This window comes from Lathamus discolor, chromosome Z (assembly GCF_037157495.1).
Source record: "Lathamus discolor isolate bLatDis1 chromosome Z, bLatDis1.hap1, whole genome shotgun sequence".
Taxonomy (NCBI): Eukaryota; Metazoa; Chordata; class Aves; order Psittaciformes; family Psittacidae; genus Lathamus; species Lathamus discolor.
Window position 1 is genome coordinate 50,000,684 of NC_088909.1, and position 19,460 is coordinate 50,020,143.

At 42.2% G+C, this 19,460-nt stretch overlaps 2 protein-coding genes across 2 annotated transcripts in view; both read right to left on the minus strand.

Annotated features, from left to right (window-relative positions):
* COMMD10 (COMM domain containing 10) overlaps nucleotides 1-7,884 on the minus strand; it is a 121,738-nt gene extending 113,854 nt beyond the window's left edge. The window contains exons 1-4 of the mRNA XM_065663327.1: nucleotides 7,675-7,884; nucleotides 7,436-7,526; nucleotides 4,788-4,898; nucleotides 3,487-3,642 (exon numbers count right to left, since the gene is read on the minus strand). Of these exons, the coding sequence (XP_065519399.1) occupies nucleotides 3,487-3,642; nucleotides 4,788-4,898; nucleotides 7,436-7,526; nucleotides 7,675-7,706 (390 nt within the window). The 5' untranslated portion in view covers nucleotides 7,707-7,884. The remainder of the gene's footprint in view (nucleotides 1-3,486; nucleotides 3,643-4,787; nucleotides 4,899-7,435; nucleotides 7,527-7,674) is intronic.
* Nucleotides 7,885-12,343: 4,459 nt separating this feature from the next.
* On the minus strand, nucleotides 12,344-19,200 carry ARL14EPL (ADP ribosylation factor like GTPase 14 effector protein like). Its single transcript, XM_065661968.1, has 5 exons — nucleotides 19,025-19,200; nucleotides 18,094-18,191; nucleotides 14,510-14,631; nucleotides 12,933-13,069; nucleotides 12,344-12,643 (listed from the first exon to the last, which is right to left on the minus strand). Exons 3-5 carry the CDS (start codon nucleotides 14,618-14,620, stop codon nucleotides 12,421-12,423), a joined length of 471 nt encoding a protein of 156 aa, XP_065518040.1. The 5' UTR covers nucleotides 14,621-14,631; nucleotides 18,094-18,191; nucleotides 19,025-19,200; the 3' UTR covers nucleotides 12,344-12,420.
* Nucleotides 19,201-19,460: the final 260 nt, after the last annotated feature.

Consider the following 19,460-nt stretch of genomic DNA (forward strand, 5'->3'; position numbering starts at 1 on the left):
TAAAGAACTGGCTGGATGGCCGCACACAAAGAGTTGTGGTCAATGGCTCAATGTCCGGCTGGAGACCAGTAACGAGTGGTGTCCCTCAGGGATCGGTGTTGGGACCGGTCTTGTTTAACATCTTCATCGCTGACATGGACAGTGGGATTGAGTGCACCCTCAGCAGGTTTGCCGATGACACCAAGCTGTGTGGTTCAGTTGATACACTGGACAGAAGGGATGCCATCCAGAGGGACCTTGACACGCTTGTGAGGTGGGCTGATGCCAACCTTGTGAAGTTCAACCATGACAAGCGCAAGGTCCTACACCTGGGTCGGAGCAATCCCAGGCACGGCTACACACTGAGCAAAGAAGAGATTCAGAGCGGCCCTGCGGAAAAGGACTTGGGGGTGCTGGTTGATGCGAAAATGAATATGGGCCAGCAGTGTGCGCTCGCAGCCCAGAAAGCCAACCGTATCCTGGGCTGCATCAAAAGGAGTGTGACCAGCAGGTCGAAGGAGGTGATCCTGCCCCTCTACTCTGCTCTTGTAAGACCTCACCTGGAGTATTGTGTGCAGTTCTGGTGTCCTCAACATAAAAAGGACATGGAACTGTTGGAACAAGTCCAGAGAAGGGCCACGAGGATGATCAGGGGACTGGAGCACCTCCCGTATGAAGATAGGCTGAGGAAGTTGGGGCTGTTCAGCCTGGAGAAGAGAAGGCTGCGTGGAGACCTCATAGCAGCCTTCCAGTACCTGAAGGGGGCCTACAGCGATGCTGGGGAGGGACTCGTCGTCAGGGACTGTAGTGACAGGACAAGGGGTAATGGTTTCAAACTTAAACAGGGGAAGTTTAGATTGGATATAAGGAGGAAATTCTTTCCTCTTAGGGTGGTGAGGCACTGGAATGGGTTGCCCAGGGAGGTTGTGAGTGCTCCATCCCTGGCGGTGTTCAAGGCCAGGTTGGATGAAGCCTTGGGTGGGATGGTTTAGTGTGAGGTGTCTCTGCCTATGGCAGGGGGGTTGGAACTAGATGATCTTGAGGTCCTTTCCAACCCTAACTATTCTATGACTCTGTAATTCATGAGTTACCATAATTTTGCACATTAAAATTCTGAAAGTTTTGTTTCAAAAATTAGTCAGTTTTACAAAGGACTGAGTTTAAATACTTCAGAAAAATCAACCATAATGCAATTCTGGGTATTTTCAGTCTGTTCCACAAACATAACTTGTCTTTTTAAAATGTACATTTTACACCTAAGTGAAATTCTAGGTTTATCTAGGTTTAAACCTGATGGTACAACTTATGACGCTCTATTTCAGTCAGTGTATCAGCTGTTCCTTTTATACAAAATAAATTTTATATGTATATTTTACTAACTAAATCATAAAGTAAGAAATTGAATCCTATCCCAACAAGATATATAACAATAATAAAAATAAAGTCAGAATAATTAAATCAGTACTCCACAATTCATTTAAACCATTTGATCCTGGCTGACACTGCTGTGCTCTGTATACATCTCCTTATGCAGCTGAAGACTTACTATCAATTGACAGATATCTGCACCTTCTCATAAATGCAAATATCCAGGCCTCAAGATCCAATGAGACTTCCACACTATGTACCAAAGTTTTAGCTGGTAACAGTCACATATGAAGGACAATTATTATGTTATCACAGAAATGTAACTCAGAATTGTAGTAAGTACCTTACAAAATGCACTACCCAGCCACCTTACAAAATTAAAGACAGCAGGAGCTCAGGTACACTTCAAGGACAGAGAATCAACAGGCTGATGAGCTAAACCACTAAAAGTGTTCATTAACACATTTTACCCTTGCCCTACTGCAAGGCATGTTCACAAATATCGCCAAATGGTATGTACGTTAGTGGAGTCCCTCAGGGGTCGGTGCTGGGACCGGTGCTGTTTAATATTTTCATCAATGACCTGGATGAGGGAACTGAGTGCACCCTCAGCAAGTTTGCTGATGACACAAAACTGGGAGGAGTGGCTGACACACCAGAAGGCTGTGCTGCCATTCAGCAAGACCTGGACAGGCTGGAGAGTTGGGCGGGGAGAAACTTGATGAAATTTAACAAGGGCAAGTGTAGAGTCTTGCATCTGGGGAAGAACAACCCCATGTACCAGTACAGGTTAGGGGGTGACCTGCTGGAAAGTAGTGAAGGGGAAAGGGACCTGGGGGTCCTGGTGGATAGGAGGATGACCATGAGCCAGCAATGTGCTCTTGCGGCCAAGAAGGCAAATGGCATCTTAGGGTGCATTAGAAAGGGAGTGGTTAGTAGGTCAAGAGAGGTTCTCCTCTCCCCTCTACTCAGCCTTGGTGAGGCCGCATCTGGAATATTGCGTCCAGTTCTGGGCCCCTCTGTTCAAGAAGGACAGGGAATTGCTTGAAGGAGTCCAGCGCAGAGCCACAAAGATGATTAAGGGAGTGGAACATCTCCCTTATGAGGAGAGGCTGAGGGAGCTGGGTCTCTTTAGCTTGCAAAAGAGGAGACTGAGGGGTGACCTCATCAATGTTTACAAATATGTAAAGGGTAGGTGTCAGGATGATGGAGCTAGGCTTTTTTCAGTGATATCCAGTGATAGGACAAGGGGCAATGGGTGTAAACTGGAGCATAGGAAGTTCCACGTTAACATCAGGAAGAACTTCTTTACTGTAAGAGTGACAGAGCACTGGAACAGGTTGCCCAGGGGGGTTGTGGAGTCTCCTACACTGGAGATATTCAAGGCCCGCCTGGACAAGTTCTTGTGTGATGTACTGTAGGTTACCCTGCTCTTGCGGGGGGGTTGGACTAGATGATCTTTTGAGGTCCCTTCCAACCCTTGGGATTCTGTGATTCTGTGATTATTTTACGTTGCTAATAGTACACATATCACAGAATCATAGACTGGTTTGAGGTGGAAGAGACCTTAAAGACAGCTAGTTTCAACCCCCTGCCATGGGCAGGGACACATTCCACTAGACCAGGTCGCTCAAGCCTCATCTAACCTGGCTTTGAGCACCTCCAAGGATGAAGAGGCCACAGCTTCTCTGGGCACCCTGTGACAGTGTCTCATCACTCTCACAATAAAGAATCTCTTCATAATATCTAATCTAAATCTACTCTCTTTCTGCTTAAAGCCTCCCCGCTTTGTCCTGTCACTACCTGCCCTTGTAAAAAGTCCCTCTCCAGATTTTTTGTAGGCCCCTTTAGGCACTGGAAGAGCAACTCTATTAGCCTGTCTCCATAGCAGAGATGCTCCAGCCTTCTGATCATCTTTGTGGCCTTCCTCTAGACTCACTCTAAGAGGTTCATGTCCTTCTTATATTGGGAGTCAGGTTCCAACAGCTCAGATAACAAATAACATCTCTTCAAAGGGGAACTCCACTGCTCCAATCACGAACTCTGCACCTTAATTTAAACTCCTTGCTTTAAAACAAACCTACATAGCTTTACTCTTTGTTAGGAAAAAAAAAAAAACCAACAAAACAAAAGCATTACCTTCTGAGGATTCAAAACCCTCTGTCTGAACTTTTCAATTGTATCTTGACCTGCAGCTGCCCATGCGCTGGCAAACGCTTCAGCTTTGTCTTGATCCAGGTGAATGCTTTGCAGCTGTTGTTGCAATGAAGCAGGCTTCAAATTATGATAAACTGCCTGTTAAAGGAAAAATAGCTGCTGTTGTTGAGTACTATTCTACAAGTTGTGCCAGATATACTCTACCACAGGTGGCCACCATGTTCACATACAATTTTTACTAGCAACCCTACCGCAGGACTGCAAGCATCCTGCTAGTCTTAACCCCCTAACTGAGAAGATAGAAAAGTGTACCTATCTTAATTGTATCACAAAATCTAATATTACAAATTACTTTTCACAAGATAGAAGAATTATGGAAAAAATGCATAGACAAGCTAGAACTGAGTATATGTTTCTACTGTACATACTATCAAACTAGCTATCATAAAAAAAAGGGGGCTTTGAAGTCAACTGTGAAGAAAGAACAACTTTTCCAAATTCCACATTGTTCAAGTACGCCTGAACTACAAGGTAGTAGAAAGCCTGCTTCTTTTCTAATGCTGTGAAAAGTGTTAACTAAACGAACTCATCGTAAATTGACATGTTAAGAAGAACAAGATTCAGATTCCTCAAGAGACCACCAGTATGCATGCCCTCTGCAAAGACTAAACTTATTAAGTTTCCATGAAATGTATCAATAACATTGTGACTGTGACAACTTCTAAATTACCATATTTACCAACCTGAGTAGTGGCAGAATGTAGAATCAGAAAGCCTTCTATGTTTAGAACGTAATTAGCTCTATACCACACAGTAACTACTCATTCAGGCACTAATGCTACACCAGGTGTGTTTCTTCACCAAAGTAAAGGCTGCTTCTGTGCATGAGAACTCTCCATAATTGGCACTTCACGTAACTTAAGCAGTGCTCATTATCTAATATTTTCCTTACAGGAACTAAAAAAATGCGTAGCTGGCCTGCTTACAATGACTAAGAGGAAAGACTGTCTCTCATAATCATTAACACTTCCTCTCAGAGTCATGCAGACCTTGCTTCCACAACCTATGTTTAGATCAGCTGGTAACTCATTCCACAAATGCAATGAGTCCAATGCAAATCAGGAAAGCACACAAAGAAAAGCAGTAAAATCATACCTGCAAACCATACATAATATACTACATACACGTTTTCCCTAATTCCTTTTTAACTCACATTCTATATTTTTTAAATCTACAATGGGATAAACATATATATTTATCAATTCATAATGATAGAAAGGTACCTGTTCCAAAATGAATGATATAGTTTCAAGAACTAGATGAAGATCCTGCTTTTCCAATGAAAAAGCTATCTGAAGTTTTTCTTCCTCCTCTTCACTGAAGGTACTCTCAGCCTGAAGCACAAAACCAGTTAGTTCTGACAGTCCATTCATCGACCAAGACCATGCTTGCCAAAATAAAAACTTTCTCCTCATTTTTATAAGCATAGTGGCTGTCCAGTAGTTCCTGAATAGAAATAAAGTAAAGCTTTTTTCCAACAGAAAAACACAATGCAATTCCTCTCACCGAAAATCAAGATTAAAAGCCAACAGCATCACATGAGAAGTTATGAGAATTACTTGAAATACATCGAGAAAATACTCTCTCTTTGCACATGAGGAACACTAAAGAAATATTTTTCTTTCAACTATCAGATCACCTCCAACAACCTTTTATAAATAAAAATGAGAAAAGTATTAAGTGTGTTACTTGAATCAGATCTCAAAGAAAACAGAAGGAAGAACTGTAGTGGAGTTAGTTACATAAGCTTCTTTCACTCTGGATACTCTCCTGAAAACCCATGCTTACAAAGAAATTAAAGGCCTAATGTATGCTTATTTTCACAGTCAGATTTGAATCAATAGCCTGTACTACTGACAATTACTGAGAATGTGCTGTACTTTCAAAATAGATCAGTTACTATTTAATTTGCTGCTGTAAATATAAATGCAGATATTGCCATCTTTTAAAACTTAATTACTAGCAAATCTATGCTACATAGATCAAAACACCATATTTAGATTACTTAGCAATCCAAAACTGCAAAGCTACACAAAAAAGCAATTTGGCTGTCAGAATAAACAAAATAAGGCAATTACACAAAAACTTAAGTGATCACAATATTTGTAAACAAGAATATCAAATTGGAAACATTATTTGAATCACTGGCTGTTAGAAGAAAATTAAGAACTCTGAGTATCTGCTTTGCTAAGTAAGTTTATTTAAAGTTTCCAGCAATATAACATGTCCTAGAGTCAGAAAATTTGGAATGAGTAGGCTAAATTACAAAGACCACTCCAGCTCCTGTTAATGCTGACTGAAATTCAGAAAAGCTATTAAACTGCTAATGACTAGTAAAAAACAAAAACAACAAAAAAAAACCAACCCACACACAACCAAAAAAACCCACTTTGTGACACTTTTCAGTTGCTAATGAGCTAACAGCCATGCAAAGCAATGGAGACAATTAACAGCAATAACAACACATCCAAGCTAGTAAGTTTGGTAAAAAATTAAAAAAAAAAAAAAAACAAAAACAAACAAGACAGTCAAATAATCAAAACAGTCCTTATAGTCCCAAAATTATGACCTTTAATACATTTGCATTTTCTATCTGTGCCATTGTATTATTTTAATATTTGTGTACAGAAAACAAATTCCGTATTTCTTTTTATACTTTTTTAAACTCAAAACAAGGGAATAAACAAAATCTGACACTGAAAGATAGAGAAATTCCACAAAATAACTTCCAATGTAGCATTTATCTTACAGTTTCCCCAACAACAGTTAGCGCCAAGGTTAGATTTAGTATCCATTTGATTTTTTGGTATAGTGCAATGAAATTCACTATGGCTTTATTTCTTTGTCATTTATTCTGCAACTGAAAAAACATTAAAAAAAAAAGAAAAACCAAAACCACAAGCTTCTGTAAAGATAAGAAAAATATTCACTAAAGTTATGGACTTGATTTTAACCTGCATTCCACAGATGGCTTTGGCTGATGTACATACAAAAGTGAGAAACAAAAAATAAATATATGAATCATAGAACAGTTTGGGTCAGAATGGTCCTTAAAGCTCATCCACTTCCAACCCCCTGACACGGGCAGGGACACCTTCCACTAGAGCCCTAGAGCAGGTTGCTCAAAGTCCCATCCATCCTGGCCTCGAACACTGCCAAGGATGGGGCAGCCACAGCTTCTCTGTGCAACCTGTGCCAGGGCCTCACCGTCCTCACAGGGAAAAAACTTCTTCCTAATACCCTCTTTCCGTTTAAAGCCATTCCTCCTCATCCTGTCACTACATGTCCCTGTAAAAAATCCCTCTCCAACTTTCTTGTCAGCCCCATTTAGGTCCTGGAAGGCCGCTTTGTTTTTGCATTTAGCGTTTCCCTTTCAAGGTCAAGTGGCGTTTGTGCAAAAATCCAAAGACCTCGCACCTCCTCGGAGACCATTCTCAGTGACGCCAGCACATGGAGGTGATGGAACCAGGTTCTAACATGCACAGCTGGTTCCCGCACTATTCACCTTTTGCCATTCATTCACCTGAAACAGTTCTTAACAATTAATGATGAATGAAACGACGATTAACATGTACCTACATATAAATGGAAGTAACTGACCCTTTTGAAAACAGTGTGTGGTACCTGTCCCAGAAAGAGGACTCCGCAGCACCTGCACGCAGAACGGACTCGGCCCGGCTCCCTTCCTGCCCCTCGCCGCGCGGCACGCAGCAGCAGCAGCAGCAGGGATCGGCAGGTCAAGCTGCTCCGCTCCGGGCACACCGGTACCGCTGACCCGGCCCCGCCGCTTCGCCCGGCAGGCCCCGGCGGAGCCTCCGCGCCCCACATGGAGCCCTGCTCCCCCTGCCCGCCCGCCCTCTCACCCACCTACCTTCAGGTGCAGCTTCTGCAGAAGGCGGGAGAGGAGCAGCGGGAACCGGCCGGAGTCCATGGCACCGAGCAGCGACACGGCCCTGCGGATGCTGCGCGGCAGGAGAGGAGGCAGTCAGGGGGCCCGGGCCGGGCCGGGCCGGGCCCGCCGCGCCCCGGCACCGCGGCGAGGCCCTGCCCCGACCCACCCGCCTTAACGCACCGCGGTGGCAGCGGCACCACGGCCGAGGCAGGACTTACCTGTCAGTCTCCTGAATGACGGGCGCCGCCATAGCTGCCGCTACAACCCCGCCCCACGACGGCAGCCCGGAGGAGCCAAGCGCCGCCGCCCGGCCCTGGCGCAGCGCGGGCACGGCGGGCAGCCAGCCGTCTCGGACGGCGCAAGGCGGAGGAGGGCCGCCGTGGCCTCGGGGCGCGGTGAGAGGCAGGCTGGCAGCGTCTCCCTCGCGGGTTTGTAGCACCCGCTGCAGAGGCTGCGGCTGAAGTCCTCGGGTTTAAAGGGTTTAAAGACGGGCTGGCGCCTGGCGCAAGGCGCTTCGCGGTGTTTCCCGGTCCCTTATGTCGCCTCAGTGCTCATTTTGCTCTGGTGTGGGTTGTGCGGAAATCCGCAGCCCCCCACAGAGCATTTTCGCTCCCCCGTGGTACCGGCGCAGCCAGCTCCAAACCACCGGCCGGGGAACTTGTTAGTTCACCGCGAGCTTGCAATGAAGTTGTCACACCTCCAGCTTGACACAAATGGTTCCGGAAGCCATGGAACTAACAGTGGCCGGAGGCTTTCCCCTCCTCCCTAAATAATCAGTCCCCAAGCCTTGGCCCATCCCATGCACAGGACCTAGCACACTGTGCCGAGTGTGTGCTGGCTGGCGAGCTGCATGGACAGAAAGGCACTAACATAGGAGCTTGCAGGGAAGCAGCGTTGGATTGGGTATTTCCACTCCTTGAATGAATGCCGTGCCTGTGAGACCGCTGGTTTCCAACAGCTTTGGCTGAAATTTAAAAAATTACCTAAAAGTCAATGGGACAAGCAAATAGGAACGGGCAGCATGACTGTGTAAACCTTATTGTCCTAGGAACCCAACTAAAAACATGTAACATCTGCGAAAGACCTCTGAATGTGGCTGTAAAGGTTTATACGATACCTCAGAAGGGTTAGGTGAATGGTACTCAATTGTGACAGGCTGAAGAGGCAGGTGTAAACTTGCTGGAAATACGGTACTGTAAGGAAATGTTTTACAGACATATATACTGAAATGTCACCTCTATTGAAGTGAGGGGAACTTGGTCCTTAATTTCAATAGCACCAGGATTTCAGCCAGGACATTTGAAAAGGCAATGTATTTTGAATAAACTCGGCCTTAAGAACCAACTTCAGGGAATAAGAGTGAAAAATTTGGCGGTATTCCAACAGAACTTGGAAGCAGAGAATTCCTGGCTGAGACTTTAACAACTGTACTATAGCTCTTACCAGAAGTTAGACCCACAGCCACTGTTACAAAAAACTGCTGCATTTTTCAAGCTATTGCTCTGCGGTGAAATATAATTACATTTGACTGCTTCATCTGTTTTTCTGTACTCTTAAAAAACATGAAAAGACAATATTCTAGGAAGAAATTTATTTGGCTGGAAAAGAGAAACAACTGTTTTACTCCCTGCTGCAATAGCATAACTTTTTTGTTCTAGGAAACCTCCCCCGAGAGCAGAATTTATTGCAAAGTTTGCACAGTCAAAATGAGCAAGGGCGACTGGAAGTCTAGACAATTGCTTGCTTACTTTAAAAAGTCCCAGCTGATACAGGTATTGGATGGGCAAGTCAGGTTTTCTGCCAGTTCTCTGGTTTTATAATCATGTGGACCTATTTTTAAAATTTTTTTTTCACGCTTTTACTTCATTAAATGACTACTGAAAGTGAATAGTCAAAATAATGAACATTAAAAACTCAACTGGACAGGATCGTGTTATCTTTAGCACACCTTTGTATCTTAAAAGTCATAATATTTAACGGCCTTCACTTTCATTGTAGCCTCTTCTGAGCCACATGATAATAATTTTATTGATATTTCCTTTAAATTGCATGTTGTTCTAGGAACAGCTGTAAATACCCAATGCAATATGCTACGACAGCTGCTGTGTTTTTTTCTGCAGAGCTGTGACAACTTCTGGTATCAAGAACTATAGACAAATTGTTAAATAACAAGGGTCTTTAGTGGACAGCTTTCTGGCTTTAATGAAGCACACTGAAGGCAAACAAGATGCTGTGCACAGCTTTGATTTTGGAGTTTTCAAGTTTGTAAATAGCAGGAGATGCACAGTGGAGTCTTTGAAATCAAGAGGATCCAAGTAAGACAATGCCCAGGCACATAGGAGGTTAGTAGAGAAAGAACCATCTTTACCTACACAAAAATCATATGGGAGCATGTTCATCATTTCCATGAGATCAGTTTGTTGTAATAACATCTTAGAAAGCAGAGGATGAGTATCTCCTTCCAGATAGGTATGTATTGTGAGCAAGGGAAACACAGTGGAAGGCACAATGAATTCAAATTAAACAATCAATTTTTAGGCAAGGTACTAAAAGATGGTACCTTAAGTAGGCTATAGTTTAATATGTACCAGTGCTTTCATCTGTCCTTAAGCTACAGTGGGAGCACTGGTAGCCATGAGCAAAGCAGCCACATGGGACAAGGAAAAGACAGGCAAAATTGATTCACAGTGTCACAAACTGTTTAACCTGCATAATCCAGGACAGGGGGGCAGAGAGGGGAGGAAGAGAAGAAGGACCAACAGACCTTATAGAACAGTTCACTCATTTGCTTCCCCATATTTTAAACAGCAACTTTCTAAAGCAAATTTATTCCATAGGGAAAAACATACTCTGTTTAGACTGACATGAGGTAAAAAGGTGATCTAGTGTCATCTGGAGGGTGGCGAATGTCATAAGAGGCTAAGAAATGTTCTCTGCCTTTTCTTCTAAGTGATTTTAATTAAAACTACAATGTCATGCAGTGTGGCATTATCTAACTGCCTAAAAAAACTATCAGATATGGGCACTGTTATTTTTATGTACATATATCTACGTCTAAATTTCACAGTCAGTATAAACATATGTATGACACCAGTCTTTCTCTTTTTTCTCTTCCCTTCCCACCTTCTCCCCTTACATCACCCCAGCCCTCCCACCACCAATGTACAAGTGCCCTAATCTGGTGGTTTTTTTCAGGTTTTGTGCTATTATTTTCAAGGTTGCACTGTGTTTGTGACAGAGTTCTCTTACACTTTGCATTTAGCTATGATTGTGATAGAGGCACAGTCTGTGTTAAAAACCACAGAGTAACACTAATGAATTCAATAATTGGACGATCTGGGTTTAATCACATTACTCAAAAAATTTAACATGTAGCTTTACCACAGGAATCCACTTGAGAAACTAATCGTCTTTTGCCTTTAAGTGGCAAGAGAGTGAAGCTAATTCAAACCTGACAAATTCAGATATTGAGATTATTTCAAAGGAAGGCTTCCATCTTCCTGTCCATGTAAATCAACAATTGTCTTCTTGAAGAGTTGCTTATTTAATGAAGTCCAGAATGAGTCTGACACACCTGGACCAAGAACTCAGTCCCTGACCACACTAGAAGGATTTCCATCTACCCAAAGAAATACAGGTCAGAGATTATATGGGCTATTTGGACACCCAGTACAAGTCAAAGGATACTTTGGGATCAGTGGGGTGTATGAGAGAACACCACCAGATCTGACTGCCACACAGAGAGTGTTTTAACCACCACAGCAAATATTCCTGTGAAATTTTTTTTGGCACTGAGTGTTTTTATGTTACAAGCTTAAGTACTAAGGTGTCACTAACTGAGAGGTGCAACAAATCTTTCTGAGGTATCAAGTCTGAAGGAGGCTGTGGTTTTAAGGCATTACTGGGATCTGTACCAGGAAGTTTATTCTATAGGGAGATATCTCCACATGGGAGAGGAGGTCTTTGCCTGCAGAGTGGCCACTTGTAGGGGAGAAAAGTGGTCCCGCATTCAAAGTTGGGAGAGTCTCCTCAAAAACAACAAGCAAAGTGCCCAGGCCCAGAGAATGATTCCTCCACTAGCAGCACACTCCTGGAGTTTGCCTGCAGCAATTTGCAGCCTTCCCCCCTTCACAATCCAGAGATCCCTCACTCCTCAGAAAGTTTGTGCATGCCCATCATGAATAAAAAGACCTACTTCATAGAAGGCTGGTTGCAAGTTACGGTATTTGAAATCTGTCATGCCTTGCATGAAGAGGAAACTCCTGGAAATGAAGAGACTTTTCTGTCCAAAGGCATAATTAACCAGTCCATTAACCTCTAGCTATATAATTAATGACTGATCAAGGCTGAGTGTTCCATACGCTGTAAAAAAAAATAATAAAAAAATAATAAAATCCTGACCGAATATGTTGGTTTCAGTCCTGCAGGCTAAGCAGCAAGAAAGAATTGCAGAGTTGTTTCTGTTCTCCTCGGCTTGATTTATGGAGGGACATGGAAAGTGGTGACCTAGTTTCAAAGAAATGTTATCTCAAATGACTCCTGCCTCATGTTATGCAAGACATGAATGCACAAGAAAGAAAAGACACTTGCACAAGCATTCATAAAAGAGCTGTGTCACACATCTACGTAAATGAAAAAGAGAAATCAGCAAGAATAAAAAAATTATTACATGTAACGTGGTTCAGCTTCCCGGGGTCAGAAAATTGTCTTCCCACAGCCCAGATACCTTCAGCTTTAGAAAATCAAAAGTACTGACTAGGTATCTCAGTAAAGCACACAAGGATGAGGAGTATGAAATAGATACTTTCATGTAATGGAAAAGATTAAAGCCTGCTAGGCAGGCAGCAATAAAAAAGCATTGACAGGCACTTCACTAGAGACAATTCATAAAGCCAAGATTTGCTTTAATAAAATGTGAAGAAGGAAGAACTTTGTCCACGCATAAAAAAAGGATAAGAACAAAGTCAATCAGAGTCAAGAAATGGAAATACACTGACCACATTCCCATCTTCAGTCTCAATTTTCTCATAAAACCATTTCCTATTGCAGCGACATTCCACTCCACATTTTTTTGAATTGCATTTGGGGCAAGGATAGAAACAACCCATGCAGGTCTCTTCCAGGCAATCACACAAATCAACGTTATTACAAAGCAACCTGCCATGTTTGTCATATTTCTTTGCAGATCTGCAAAAGAGAAGAAAAAGTGATTCTAACAGAATGCTTCAACATGTACAAAGACTAAACCAAAAATTGTGGAAAACATTAAACATTATTAAAAATTAAAGGATGCTAAGGAAGTAAATCAAAACTCTCTCAAGTCACACAGAAAGCTTGTTTTCCCAACACAGCTTTCATTTGTAATAAGAAATTTTGCTGCAAAATATTAATGCTTTTATTAGTTTAATTTATATTCGGTAAAGAGCATATCAGCCATTTTTTTAAAGTAAAGTACGTAATAAATTAGCCATCTTACTTGGGCTTCTTAAAATAATCTTGCTTCATCTGCAACATGTATGCTTTCTTTTTCTGCCGTCTAGTTTCAGGATTGAAGTTAGCTACTTGAGGTCCTGGATTTTGAAAGGCTAAGGATTTTAATTGTTTCTCAAGTTGCTGATAGAAATAAACAAGAGAAAGATTATAATTAGTGCAACATTTATTAGCTGCCAAATGACCTCCTGGCTTTCAAATTACATTAAAATTCATATTCTTGATAACTCAAAACCTCACAGTAGGAAAGTGAAGCAAAACTCCACCTGAATTAAGATCACATTATTTAAAATGCTTTCTTGTCTGTTAATTGAGTATTCCTTTGCCCAACTGTATATCCTGACAGGAGAGGAAAAACCATGACTCTGCATACATGTGACTGGTACAGTAGCATGAAGTTTGAAAGTCATCTTGTGGGAGACAGTATCATGTATTTTTTTCTTCAATTTTATCCATAATGTAAAGACAAGTATTTGTGACTATAAGCATCACGACTGGATTTGCCTGTATCTTAACTGTTCTCTCAGATACCTAGAAACCATCTTTGTCCAAACAATCTGGGGGCCATAGAAATGACTGGCAGAGAAACTACTGCATGAAGGGAGCATTTGCACAAGTGAGAAGTATGAAAAAACAGACAAAAATAAGGAAGCTAAACTGAGCAGAGATTATGTGAAACAGGAGTAAGCATTTTCTTGCCTATTTTACGGAATTCATATTTGTAAATAGGTAAAACTGCTGAACAGTTCTGGAAGTTAGAACATCAGCTCTATGTATTGCCATTCCACACAGCCAACGTATGTTGACAGTCATGTCTAAAGTCAATGCAAAGAAACATGGGCCTTGTGTCAAACAGTTTCTCTTTGGACAGTGACTGTGGACATCAAACATACACTTGTAATTCATTATGCAAGGGCACAAACATACATGCAGATTTATCTTTTCTCCTCTTTGGTAAATGGTGATGACTTGCCACCCCTCAGCTTCCCTACAGGGTGTCATCCCTTTCATAGTCCACAGTGATTTTTCACAAACAACTGATCCCCTTCATTGCTTCTCGGGGGGGGAAAGTTCAGTCCAATCTGCTGATACAGTGATTTAGAAATACTCACTTGAAGTCACTTGAGTGTACTTGTTTACAATGTAGTTGATGCCATGCATCTTCAGTTGCATCTTCCCGAAAACCTACGGGGCAATCTCATGCACCTACATTATTCAGACATTTCTTTTGCTTTTGAGTATGGGGGAGGTCTTCAGTGCAGAAGATATGCTTCAGCTTCATCATTGTCCACAATCTTAAATTATGCAATTTAAGTTGAAACATATAATAAACTATGGAGATAATCCTTCCTCAAAGAGTACTCTCTATTTCCCCACTTACTGTTATCATTGAGCTCGGAAGTGTTCTTAGCGCTCTAAATCACTGCACTGCAAACCTGACTCATTTCACTGTTGTTATTACTGATATTTCCCTATTGACTCTAGCTTTTTATTTCTGTAATTATATAAGAAATTGAAGGCAATAAGTATCTTGACAATAAAATGTTACTGACAAAGTCATACCAGTTGTTTTTGCATTACTGCAGCATCCTTCACAGGAGAGGCATTTCCTTCTGCAGATGTTTTCTGGGCAGAATTGCTTTTCTTGCCATTTTCTTCTGTAAGATCACTCATTTTTGGCCACCCTTGTGAAACACATACATACATGTGGTAAGACATACACAGAAGTGTGAGATCCACAGAATTTTAAGTGAAAGTTTTAAGGTAAGCAGGTGATATCCATACTAGGCTTTATGAATTCTTAACCCACAGCAAATGCAGAACAAATGTTGCTCAGTATCAGCCTCGATTAAACTGTATTAAAATAATGTAACTAACAAAACAAAAGCTGTATCACCAAAGCCACTCTACAATTGGTTAAGCAAACCTCGGAAAATCTCTAGTGTTTAAATAACACAAAAACTTAAAAGAAATGTTGTCATCTGTGATTCTGTAGCTGACACCGCTTCAGCGCATTGCCAGCTTTACCGTAAAGGTGAGAACGGTATTCTCACAGAACGCGTAAGAGCAATAGGGGACGGACGGTGGAAATGAAAACAGCACGCAGGAGCAGTCATTTCGCTTACCAGCAGGCGACACTCTTGTCCCAGCTGCCGTTCTTTTTGCAAGCATCCGAAAAAGAGCGGCCGCGGCGGCGCTGGGGGAAGCAGGAGGGGTCTGGCCATATTCTCTGACATTATATATAGACACCCAAAGCGTGTGTGTCAGAGTTGTGTCCCTGGCAACGAGGCTATTCCTCACAGATTCACAATTTTCTTTCTGAGGATTTCAACCAGTGGGCTAAGAGTAAATTTCTTGGCTTTTACATCTCAGTCCTGAAACATTTTGTGTATAAGTAGAATGTGTAAATTCTAGGATTAGTAGAAAAAAGTGAATCACTCACTCTATTAACAAAGCACCTGCTGAAGACTTTGAATGGGATGGAAACTGTTCAGGATGGATTTACCTACTTATAACCCATCTTGTGAACCTACTTAGTTAAAACTTTTTTATGCAATATGTGCAGTGCCAGTGCCTCACACTTTTACCCCAAACACCACCAGAAATATTTAAGCTTTTTTGGAGTTCCCTTAACCCTTCCCAGGTGCTGCCCAGTCACTCCCATTGCCTCTCAAAGGTAGTGCAGTTGTCTCTGCCAAGTTATCCTGCACTTTAGGATTGTTACCCAAACACTGTCCCAGAGATGATCTTCATTTCACCACTGCTAAAGGACCAGCAGAAGAGGAGAAGCAGGAGAGGAGTCCAGGCCTTTAATTCCTTCTGTTGCAGCCCCTCCCTGCAGGGTGCCAGTCAAAGCGGGAACAGCAATGAGAAGAGACCTTGTAGTAACAGGAGGGGATGCTTTTTTTGAGAGGTGAGAAAAACAACCTTCAGCCTGTTTCAGACAGGGTTTCCCTTTCTCCAGTGACTTCAAGAATGACTGAAGACTGTAACAGTTTAGTCCTGGGACTTCAACATCTTTCTATAAAAGCATTATAAAAGGAAAGCTATTACCATGCAATTAGTATTTGCTGTATGGAGGAGCTTGCTTTCCCACTAGAAATTTGCAAGGGGCCCACAAAACAAGAATGAAGGCCACTGCTCCAGAGAAAGTGAGTATTGCTCTTCCTTTCCACTCAAGTTGAAGTCCTGATAAGGATTTGCTTCCTACATCTCCTCTTATGTCCAAACCATACATCCAGCATTGTTAAAGGATTTCATGAGTATGTGAGTATGCATGACCACCATCCATGCCTGTTTTATTACAGTGTACAGGGTTCAGGAGCAGAACAGCTATCAGGAGCTACCAGTGTAAGCATGCAGAATTTCCATGTATCCTCTGGTGGTGTAAGTATTTGACTTCTTTGGCAGCTAGGTCCAGATAACTACCAGTTATCTGCAGCCAACTGCACAAAAATCAGAATGCCACTTTTTAAATACTGTCAGAAAAGGAATAAGCATCTTGTTCCAAATGTGTTTCAAATGCCCTTGCACCTCAGTGGAAATGCCCCACACAAAACATTTGGCACATTTCTGTCTCCATCTGTATTGTAAAGTGTTAAATTTTAACCTCCAGGAAAGATACTCAAAAATGAGGCAGAGTGTGACTAGGAGACTGTGCAACTTTCAGAAATTGGTGAGACTCACAGGACTGATTACCCTCCAGAGCATGCTCTGAAGGGGAATAAGAGAACAAGGGAGACTTGAAGACTTACACATCCACTCTCACATCTGCAAAACCTAGTTATCCAAAGGAAAGTATTCTTGGCCATAAAGCAGAGTTTTTTCATCTACTATTTTTGTCTGGCCATAGTGATAATTCAGGAGCAATGCATTGATGCATAGTCTCTTCCATAAGAATTTCAACTCTGTGAACAACCATCCACTGCACTGTTCCTCCACGAAACCCTGTGTTCTCCCACACCTTCTGAATACAGCACATAATTCCTGGAGGCGATAATCCACATTTTAACATCCTACCGTGGCCATAGTATATGGCTGAGAACTTGCAGTTTCGGCACAGATCACTAGCACAGCTGACAAGGCTAAAAGCATATTAAGGGAGGAAGAGAATCAGAGCCTGTATTATATTAAAAGAGACTTGGTCTTTTCCAAGGGACAGATGTTTCTGCTCAGAGAACACTTTCAGAAGATGCTGGGATGTGGAAGGAACAGCATTTGTTTATGATTTTCATAAGAGGAATATTTTCCTGTCTCTGCTCTTTCAAGAATTTAATATTCCTATTATGATCCTTGCAGATTGCACTGCTGAATATTTCAACTGGTGTGAAACATGGTGACCAGCATTCCAGATACTTCTGGCTGCTTGATCTCAGCAGCCTAAAGCTAGTACCTCTACAGAGCTTGCCAGAGTGAATGCACATTGTTTTCAAGTTGTACTTGTTCATCCCATTGGAAACGTTCTGGCTGAGATCTGTAAGTATGTTAATCACTTTCACCAGGGCAAAACAAGATGCTGTCCCTACAGCTTTAATCCCCCTATGCCCACACAGATTAGACTGACCCATTGCAACAATCCCATCTTCCTCATAGCCTAGCTCTGCAGAGATGTCAGTGTGCTCAGAAACCAGCAGTCAGGCTTGTGACACATCCTAGTATGCATCTTGAAACCTCTATAGGACATCTGGCACCAGCCAAATTAAGACTGAGAATAAATTAATCTTTCTCAGGATGAAGTATGGACTGAGCTGTAAAGATGTGGAAAGCACACTCACCAACTAGTCCATGCCTTCTCTCATAGCCCTAAATGTGCCATGTGTGGTCAGAAGGTGGCTTTGAAGCCAGATGGAGACACAGACAAGATGAAGAAATAGGTCTCATCTCTTGTGACTCAGATTGTTTCACAGAAAACTGATAAACATGGTGACAGAGCAATGGCCCATTCTGTGACAGGAGTCTGGAGGAATAAACCCTGCCCTCTCCCAGTAAAATAGAACAAATCCTCATGAGTTTTCCCTCACAAACCCAGAGCTTTTCTGCCATATCTGGAAGTGAGGGATTCTTTGGCTTGAAATCTAATACAATTATAAAATCATGTGCATCTTATGGTTGTCATGCAATAGGAAGAAGTGATCTGCCAGACTTACCTCCTGAAAACCTACAGTTCTGAAGGGCTTGGCACAGTGTAGGTTTATTGCTGCACAGTTCCTCTAGTAGTAGAAATACGACATCAGCCCTAGAGCAACTGAAAGAGAAGACAAATAATCAAAATAGTGCTCCCCAGAGAAGGAGGCTGGAAACAGTGCCAGGTAACTATCTTAAAGGACCTCACACTTTCTGCCTCATTAATTATGGCTTTAAAATTGTACAAAGAGTGGAAACAGAGAAATTATATAAACTGGGGTGAGAGTCCTCATTTATTACTTGCACCTGTGGTATGTTCACAGAGCAAATGTACTTCTTAGAGCTTTTTCTTGAAGGTAAGTAAACAAAAAAAAAATTGTCATAACTACTGCATTGTACAAAAATTAAGATTTTTTTTTTTTTAATAGTATGGATGTAGTGAAGGAATATTTTACCACATCAGACAAATATTTTGGATACCGTTCACCATCTCAAACAATCTCCTAGGTAAAGTGACACTGCAACCTCACCATTGAGCTTACTATCTTTCGGGATTGTTGCATTAGTGCAGACAACTCAGGCTCCTCCTGATACCTCTCGATGCCAGTTTCCAGCATGCCACAATCACTTACGGCTTTTATTACTCTTCAGAACACAGCTAAATCTTAATAAACATCCTGTCGTGATTTAAGCCCAGCTGTAACTCAGCACCAACATCATGTGTTTGCTCACTCTCCTCCTTCCCCCCCTCACCTCACTGCCCCGGGCGGGATGGGGAGCAGAATTGAAAGAATGTAAACCGCACAGGCTTAGAAAAGAACAGTCCAGTAACTAAAGTATAATACAACACTACTGCTACTACTACTAAGGGAAACAACAAGGGGAGAGAATATAAAATTAAATAAGGAAAAAAAAAAAAAAGACAGACAAGTGATGCACAATGTAATTGCTCACCATTCACCGACGGACACTCAGGCTGACCCAAGCAGTGATCTGGGCCTTCAGGTGACTCCCCCCAGTTTATATACTGGGCATGACGTGATGCGCTATAGACTACCCCTTTGGCTAGTCTGGGTCAGGTGTCTTGTCCCTGTTCTCTCCCAGCTTCTTGAGCCCCTCCTCACTGGCAGAACATGAAAGAATGAAGAGTCCTTGACCACGGTGAGAGCAGCTCAGCAGTAACTAGAACACTGGTGTGTTATCAGCATTGTTCTGACTAAAGCCAAAACATAGCCTTGCGCCAGCTACTAGGAAGAAAAATAACTGTTAAAACTGAACCCAGGACACATCCAAACCCGTCAAGTTTTATGAATTCTCCTGTTGTGCTTAGACAAATAGTCTTAACATGTCTAACATCCATCCATTGTCTGGGGCATTTCACACACCAATC

Bases quoted from the DNA above. Each gene is read 5' to 3' on its own strand.
- ARL14EPL (XM_065661968.1), bottom strand. From the start codon at position 14,620: ATGAGTGATCTTACAGAAGAAAATGGCAAGAAAAGCAATTCTGCCCAG. The intron at 13,070-14,509 runs GTATGACTTTGT...TATTTCTATCAG, and splicing joins CAGTAATGCAAAAACAACTG to CAACTTGAGAAACAATTAAA. The intron at 12,644-12,932 runs GTAAGATGGCTA...TCTCTTTTGCAG, and splicing joins GATTATTTTAAGAAGCCCAA to ATCTGCAAAGAAATATGACA.